Here is a 9432-nt window from a genome sequence, read left to right as displayed (position 1 = left end):
TCACGCAACGCGTTTTACTAACGTTTGCGCTCGTCAAATTACTGGCATTTGCACCATTATTTAACGCCCAAAAAAACGTCTTAAACTATGTTGCTCTTGAAATGGCTGCAATTATTGTTGCTAGGAGGAGGCACCGCAGAGAATAGAGAGAAGGGTAGAGAGGAAGAGGATTTTTTCCACATGTATTAATTTATTTGGAATGCCAGAAGAACACATTATCCGAACATATCGTTTGCCAAGCCATATTATTTTTAAGTTGGTTCAGGAAATAAAAGATGACTTGGAACCCTTATCAATGATACCAATACTGATTTCTCTATAAAATTCCCCCCCCCCATATTTAACCATTGACTATAGCCATTCAACAGTATAAGTGAGAGCTATCAATTTGAACATTTATTAGACTTTAAAAAATTCTTCTAATTTAAGTGAACTTAAAACAATCTTCACATAAACCCAGTATAATAAATGGCATATTTACCTGTGCCCTTCAGCAGAAATATACAGAAATTGAAATTGAAGTTATCAAACACTAAATTCTAAATGAATCCTTACAGCTATAAAAAAAAAGTTATTTTTTCCTTTTTTTTTTCTTTGTCCTTTGATTAAGACATCACAGCAGCTGGTTGTATTGGCTGCTATTTCTTTAAGAGCTGCCGCTGCTGATCGTGACATGGATCTGACACGCATCATATTTTCTCTCAACTCTATTTACCTTTTCTGACCCACTTCAGGTCTTAAAGTCTCGATTAATGAGCTGACGAGTTAAATCGGGTGTGTTAGATGAGTGAGGCAGTGCTGGGTTGCTCCAGGACAGTTTTGAAAACCATTTCAGAGACATGTTCGTTTCCAAAGCCATATTATTTTTAAGTTGGTTCAGGAAATAAAAGATGACTTGGAACCCTCAACTAGGAGTCACACAATACCAGGTCTATCAAACCTTCATTTTTTGGCCTCCGGTTCTTTTCAATGCACTGTGGCTTCTTTATTTTTTTATGCTTTATTTGCTACTACGCTAATTTAAGCTGCTATATTGCGTTGGGCAATATGTAAATGAAATGTTGCATCTGTGTTCCTTAATTTGCTCATTGTTAGTAAATCACCTGCAGAAATTTCCCCTCCCATTGGCGCTGTTTTGGAATTGTTTTCAGAGACATGTTCTTAAATGTGACTTAAACGCGCCGGCGCCTTTGTGCGTGCAATTGAAGAGCACGCGCTGCGAGCACAGTACCGTTTCCGCACTCGTTTGACTCGCGCCTGGCACTGAAGTGAAGTGGAGCGCGCGTCTGAAACGTCTCCCATTCTCAGTCATTCTACGACTGAATAAATGTTCTTGTCAAGAGAAAAAGTGACAGAAGCAGCAGTTGTGAGTGGGGTGGCCAACCCTAGCCCCGCCCCTGCATTAATTGTGTTAAATATTTTTAACCCGTTAAACTGAAATAATTAATCGCTAACGCGCTAATTGACACCAGTAAAATATATACATGTAAATATATGTAAATATTTTCAAAATATATACTGTGTGTGTGCATTTATATATAAATAATAAATATACACAGTACACACAGATATATTATGTAAATAAAAACTTTTATTTTGGATGTGATTAATGGCGATTAATTGTTTGACAGCACTAATATAAATCAATTTTAATTTAATAAATAATAATTTATAATAATTAAAATAATAATAAAAACATTATTAATAATAATAATTATTATTAATTAATTAAATTAATTAATAATAATTATTATTATTAATTATTAATAATAATTAAATAATTTCAATTTTGAATCAGTCTGTTCACATGATCTGTCATATTAGAACCGATTCACTAGAACTGGGCATTTCTGATAGGAACCCTTTGGGCCTTTTCTCTGCACCACATGTTATTGTGGTGGCAATTTCTGAACCACATCTTCATAATTAATGGAACCCTCAGGACACACTCATCCACAGTCATGCTAAAGCTCTCGATCTCATGCCCCATGAGTTCCCAGCATGTTGCAACAATATCACAAACACTGTTTTCTGACAGCCTGTTTTATATAGATATAAGCATATGTTACCCATCATGGAAACCTGTTAATGACCCTCATAAGAGACAAAACAGCTTCTGTGCATATTATATCAGACAAAAGTTACACCTCAAAGCAGGACGTATAACAGAAAACATGTGGGGTGGAGGACTGCAGGATCTGTTAAGAAGGATAAATACGTGTCAAAGAGGACCTAAGGGATGGATGAATATAGGGATTGATAACACAAGGAAGTGGCTTGTGTTGTAATGCACTGCCAGACGGGAGGTGAAGGGTCTCAAATGACTCCAATCAAAGGTTTTTTTTTTCTGCCCACATCAGACCCACACGTCCTCAAAAGACGTAAGAGAGCATGGCAACAACAGGCCCCCCATGAAATTGCACCAGCATTTCTGTTATTGTAATTTCATTTGGCTAAATGAGTAGGCAACGTGTGGGAGTAATGAAATTAGGGTGAAACCTGTTATTCAGCAGGTTGAATAACAATGTCCATCTGCACAAAACACAACGTTTTGACGTACAAAAATAATGTGTTTTTCAGAATCACATTCCAAATAAAAATGTTATGACTCTGCAAAGTGAAGTGTGAAAGTTACACTGTGAGTTGTGAATTTAAGCTCATTCTGGTCAACAAGTTTGGTTCAGATGGAACAAAAGTCTGACAGCTAACCAAGGGCGAGCCAAGAAAAAGCAGGAGAGCAAACAGGGAAATGCAGAGAAAGCCAAAAGTCTTCTCAGAAAGAGAGAAAAGAAAAGTATTCTCAGGAATGTTTGTCATTCTCTCATTGCTATCTTTTTTGGAGGGATATTGCCACTTATGCTGCCAGCATCCACTTAGTGTCAACAGAGATTGCTATTTGCCTATTGCTGTAAAAGTCTTTTCAACAACAGCTCACAAATAGCTATAGAGGCAGCATATGTAAGACCATTATTGTTGGTGTGAAAACAAGATAATTTAACAACAAAAAAAAAACAAAACAAGGCAAAGCTTGGAAAATTGTACTTTGCATTTTAGAATGATTACATTCTAATATAAGAGGTAAAACCAGGTTCCAATAAAGACACTTAACAGCTAATGGAGACGTACTCCAATTCACCCTTTTTTTTAAGCTCATTTCGCTGTTTGCCCATCAAGTAGGATGGTGTAATCTTTTATCATGCCCCTCGAAGTAAAACTACTTCTTTTGTTTTTGTTCAACTTTAGCTGGTGTCGAAAAAGATGCAAGTCTGGCACTGAGAAGCCAGACTCCATCAGTCAGTAGTAGATTTGATGGTCTGCAGACTGACAGAGATACCGTGTTTCATGCATGGCATCAATGAAACAATCCAAGCTGCTAGATTTGATTTTCAATTCAAGCCCAAAAATTACATTCAAAGAGCTTGATCACAACTTACAACAATCTGGATGCCTCAATGTGGCAATTTCAATGAAGCATCTTTACTACATCAATATCTTATAGGCCCTAAAAACAATATTTAACGCATTAATGTCCAGCTGATGTGAAATCTGTTTGCATTTCTGATTAAACACTCCAAAAACTCCTACAGTATTATAGTGTCATAAAATTGGATAACTTTAGAAAGACTATGATTAAAATACTGTACTATTTTCAGATTGAGTGTTAATAAATTGCTAGTCTATAGAGTATTGATATACATAGTCTATCCTCTAAAACCAAACCTACAAAAAAAATTTCACTGTAGTGTACCAACATAGTGAATTGAAGAATGTGATGCCTGCATTGTGCTTTAAATACAGAAAATAAGCATAGGAATGAAACATCTACAATGGCACCATGGCTTCTTGAGCACATTTGAGACAGGAAGGATGTTACACCATTATACCAATACTGACATGGCTAAATCTTTTATGAAATTCAGTTTTTCTAGAGTTATAAAACTGCCAGTACTCTAATGCCAATACTATTCAATAAACCAGAGGCAGAGAGGCAATTTCTATTAGCTTGTCATAAAAAGAATAGTCATTTCTTCAGGGAGTTATAGTTTATAATGCATTGCCTGAATATCTCCTTGCCCTGAGGTTAAAACATATTAAAACTATTTTACACATTGAAAAGTCCTAAATAAAACTTGGCTGCACTGATTTATCACTGATGTGACAAACACAAAGAGAGCCAACAAGTCACAACCTTGTAAATGCAGAGATGAGATAACCAAGCTATAAGAGCGTGAAATTGTATTTTATCGTCTGTTATTTTACTGCATGCAGCAAACTTTTTCTGGCCTTCCTTTTTTTGGATGAACTCTGAATAAACACAAAACACCTATCTGGTTCTGGAATCATCTTTCTTAATAATTATTTAAATAATATTAATGATTTTAATTCAATTTTATAATTAATGCAATTTTAATACAGATAAAATAAATAAATAAAATAAATAAATAAATGTTGTTGTTATAAAAATACAGAAATAGATAAATGTCAGAACATTTTATTATCATTTATATTAGTATTATTATTATCTATATTATTATACAGAAACTATTATAAAATGATTATTATTATTATTATTATTATTATTAGATCCTAACATGTTCTGACATTTGTCTCAGGATGAACTCTGAATAAAAAAAGACCCATTTGGTTCTAAAATAGTCTTTCTTAATGTTTTCAACGACAACAACAATAATAATAAGTCCAATCCATTTATTCGTATTTATTTATTTATTTATCTTATTAGATCTTAACAATCATAGTCAATGTTTTGGATCAACAGACCTCTAGTCATGAGTTAGTGGAGGATAAAATTCAAACTTACTCAGTGCTATTTTTGCTAAGTGTAACCGGTTGACCCAGGAGATCTTGCTGATGGGGCTTGGTGTGTTGAAGACCACCGTGAAGCTCACAGGACGACCAGACCTACAGGACATGACAAAAACATTGGACAGGTGGTGAGATATACTGAACTAACCAACACGGGAGTGTTGCCGTGGCCCTCTGAGTTAGATAATCTTGTCAAGTTTTCATAAAACACATCACAACATGGTGGTCCCTTAATTATCAGTATTAATAATACAGTGAAATAGTTTTGCTGCAGTGCACCAAGGAGCCCTGGGGAGAGCAGCTGCCACTCTGCCCAATACAGCTTGATCTCAAGCTGAGTCTGGATCTGTGTGCTGAGTCTTATTTTTCATGAAGTCTGTGCTTATGAGAGGGAAAAAGCAGACAGCAGAGATGAAGATAGCATGGAGAAACATATTTCGTCCTTAATTTAATCAAAGAGACATTATGAAGGTCAAGGAGACCGTAAGCTCTATGGATGTGTTGGCATGTGAGGTTATGTGAAGAAGGAAGGAGAGGATCAGGCCCCAAGATGAGGTGAGCATGCTGAGTTAATCTGCATTCTACGCCAAGATGTTTAGCCAGGTTAATGGACCAGAACTTTTCAGCAATGCCTTCTACAAGGGGGGAATGAGCGAGCATGACTGCGCACCGTCTGCTTCTGGATGGTATCAGGTTTTAATATTAGCTATTGAACGAGATTGGCCACAAGAAACCCACCTGTGTTTGACTTTGAAGAATGACAGTTTCAAATCGAAAATGGGATTCAGTTTCTGGATTCGATCATTATAAACTCTATTATCTAAACCTCGGATGTATCCATATAGGTGAGTCTTCATATGAAGCACAGTTGTGCTCATAAGATCATAACTACACACCCTTTGCAGAATCAGTCTATCTATCTACACATACTTAGTACTGCTCTGAAGAAACTGCATAACAGATACAGACATAAAAAAAATAAATTATATATATATATATATATATATGTGTGTGTGACCATGGACCACAAGACCAGTTATAAGGGTAAATTTATTCAAATTGAGATTTATACATCTGAAAGCTGAATAAATAAGCTTTCCATTCATGCATGGATCTGAAAGCTGAATAAATGAGCTTTCCATTGATGTATGGTTTGTTAGGATAGGACAATATTTGGTCGAGATACAAAATTTTAATATCTGGAATCTGAGGGTGCAAAAACATCAAAATATTGAGAAAATCACCTTTAAAGTTGTCCAAATTAAGTCCTTAGCAATGCAATACATATTACTAATCCAAAATTAAGTTTTTATATATTTACGGTAGGAAATGTACAAAATATCTTAATGGAACATGATCTTTAATATCCTAATGATTTTTGCCATAAAAGAAAAATCGATAATTGTGACCCATACAATGTATTGTTGGCTATTGCTACAAATATAACATATATTTTCCCACTACAAAGTCATTTAGTGCAATAGAAAGGTTCTATGGAAGTCCAGTCAAAAATTGTTAATGGGACCACAGAACCAGATGCCATCTAGCATCACAATAGCATCTAAGCATTTTTAAATATAATTTCTGTGCATAATTTAAGTGTTGTAATACACTCTTGTGTAAACTAACTTTATAAAGGGAAGTGCTAAATTCTAAACCAGATTCAATTGATATGATTCCTATTATTTCATTTGGGAAAAAAAAGTATGCAGTTTCTGCAAGAAGTACACAAACCTGCCGAACTGTAGATTTGCACTCTCCTTAATAAAGCTGTCCATGTCTTCAATGAGTCAGGAAGCCATTCTACACTTGTAAAAATACTTTAACTTCATTTCTAACACGGTGCCTGCTAAAGAGAGACTCTCAGCAAAGGCTCAGGGACACGGAAAGCAATTCACATTCAAACATCATTAGAAGGTAATTGACTGGAGAATACGATGACGCCAGCCTTGGCTACTGTCACACCAGCAGCCTCTGCCTGCTCGGCATTCATTTCCAGCCCAGCACTAGTCGGAGAGAGCGAGAGAAAGAAAAAAGGTTGGAAGAAAAGCGTGAAGTGCGAAGACACAGATATAGAAGAATGAACTAAAACCTTCGAAGACACTCAGAGATAAAGAAAGCGAATTTCGACTGAAATTCAGGTGATGCCTGGCTCCTTCCCAGAATGGCAAATGCAAACAACATCTCGCAGATTTCCTTCACTCAGCACAATGGTCTCATGGGGGAAAATAAGCAAAAAGAGGTGGGATGGGGGAGGGCTGGTTGTTCGGAGTGGAGTAAGTGCGCTCCATGCTTAATTTGATTCTTGGGATAAAGCTGGGCACCCACATCGGTCTAAACATGATAAACAGAACGGCCGTGGGTTCCTCCCGCTGGCTGATTGAAAATCTGGGTGGTTGCGAGAGGGTGTGCGAGTTTGTGTGTCTCTGTGCGGCCTGAATGAAGAAACAGCAGAGGAGGCAGACTCCCAGGCAGAAAGGGCAGAACGGAGAGCAGAGAACAGACTGATTTATGGCTGCAGGTCAGTGCTGTGGCATGTGTGTGACACTAATGCAGAATGACAGGACAGATGGTGGAATGGAAGTAAGACACACAGCTCTTCTCTGTGCTGATTGGAGGAGACTGTAAATCACACAGGAAGTGGCTTTGGAGAAAGCACTCTATGCCTATAAGCCCTATAAACCCCATGCCTATTAGTCCAAGATCAATTGACCTGTCAAATTCACACTTAATCCTGGGTTAACATCTTTTTAAAACCAAGTTAAGGCCTCTTTTAAACTCTGGGTTCAGCAAAGTCTCACAAATGTGTTAGCAATGCTTTGAAGTTGTTTATTCACACATAACCAATCATAAACTGCCTCAGTTCTTACCTTATTAAATATTCATATGCTTTCACGCTGTGTTTAATTTCAGGGTGTAAGTGAAACGGTGAAAGTAAATGCATTAACTTGAGTGATTATTATTTTATTTTATTTTTTTTGTTTTTTTAGAGATTTTTCCTGTGTGTTTCAGAAGACAGAAATCAGAATCTGTGTGGCCAATCTGTATTTGTCCAATGAATGTTACTAACCTCATAAATATGCAAATATCTGAAGCTCATACAGGCAGTAGCACCACCATAGTCATTGGTTTGATTCCCAGGGAATGTATCAAGTGATATAATGTATACTTTCAATGCAGTGCAAGTCACTTTGAACAAAAGTGTCATTCAAAATGCATTAAAATGTAAAAAAAAAAAGAAAAAAGAAAGACCATTAAGCCAGGGTTTGCAAATCTGCAGTGTGAAATTTTAAAACCTGGCAACTCAAGATGGAATATGAATGATTTTGGATTAACAGTTTCAATTGTGAAAAGCCAAGAGACACCACATAAAATATATGTTATGTGTCCAAAAAACTGATTTAAATAGTGCACGAATAGATCTCTGTAGACCAGTGGTCGCCAACCCGTCGATCGCGATCGACTGGTAGATCTTTATCACTGTCCCAGTAGATCCCGAAAAAAAACAGTAAAATAAGTACAAAAATGCATTACATTTATGGGGTTATATTAATGCATCACTAAAGGGTACTGTCTTCATTACCGCGGGAAGTAGGGGTGCTGAGGGTGCTGCAGCACCTCCTGGAGTGTAGCCCATGAAAAAATGGGGGCGCGGTGTTAAAAATAAATGAATGAAACAATATGTAATACAAAATAAATAATATTCATTTTATTAATTAGTATATTCATTAAAATTCATTGAAAAAAGTAGCCTAGTCCTATAATGACAAGAAGCAACGGTTAAATATGAGTTAAGTTGAATCAAATTGACTGTGAACGTCGTTTCAACTGATTAAACGTATTAAACTGACTTAAAAAATAATTTGTTGCCATGATTTTTGGATTATATTATAACCTGTAACATGTCTCAGCCGTACCCAAATGAAGAATTAACAACAATTTCTACAGACAGCAGAGAAAGAGCGTCTACCTCAGCAGCAACAAATCTCGCATTCTCACATCTGTAGCGCTTAGTTTGATCTTTAACTTTAGGTCGTTCCTATTCTTGAAACAAAATGAATTCTCAAGGTTGATTCAATATTACTCTTAATGAAAAACACACAGACACAACATCAACATTGCTACATTGACAAAGTCGCTTATATTAAACATAAAACTTTTATGAACAGATAAGAACAAATAAGATCAATGGCGTAGCGTCTATGCAGGTGCATATGGGCCCGGGCAGTTTGGGGGCAACGAGGGAACGAATAGAGCTCCGCATGGGCCCGGCCCTTGTCCAACAGCTTTATGATAATTCTCGGCCCGAGTCCGACTGGATACCATGAATGAGGGAACGAATAGAGCTCCGCATGGGCCCGGCCCTTGTCCAACAGCTTTATGATAATTCTCGGCCCGAGTCCGACTGGATACCATGAATGAGGGAACGAATAGAGCTCCGCATGGGCCCGGCCCTTGTCCAACAGCTTTATGATAATTCTCGGCCCGAGTCCGACTGGATACCATGAATGAGGGAACGAATAGAGCTCCGCATGGGCCCGGCCCTTGTCCAACAGCTTTATGATAATTCTCGGCCCGAGTCCGACTGGATACCATGAATGAGGGAAA

General features: G+C 37.0%; 1 protein-coding gene across 3 annotated transcripts in view; it reads right to left on the bottom strand.

Moving 5' to 3' along the window:
- LOC107691316 (rho guanine nucleotide exchange factor 10-like protein) overlaps window positions 1-9432 on the bottom strand; it is a 118990-nt gene that overhangs the window by 48867 nt on the left and 60691 nt on the right. For all 3 annotated transcript variants that reach the window (XM_016489863.1, XM_016489864.1, XM_016489865.1), the window contains one exon: window positions 4820-4920. In XM_016489863.1, coding sequence (XP_016345349.1) covers window positions 4820-4920 — 101 coding nt within the window. The remainder of the gene's footprint in view (window positions 1-4819; window positions 4921-9432) is intronic.

Source organism: Sinocyclocheilus anshuiensis, unplaced genomic scaffold, assembly GCF_001515605.1.
Source record: "Sinocyclocheilus anshuiensis isolate Anshui unplaced genomic scaffold, SAMN03320099.WGS_v1.1 scaffold1154, whole genome shotgun sequence".
Classification (NCBI taxonomy): domain Eukaryota; kingdom Metazoa; phylum Chordata; class Actinopteri; order Cypriniformes; family Cyprinidae; genus Sinocyclocheilus; species Sinocyclocheilus anshuiensis.
This window is presented reverse-complemented; position numbering and strand designations above follow the sequence as displayed.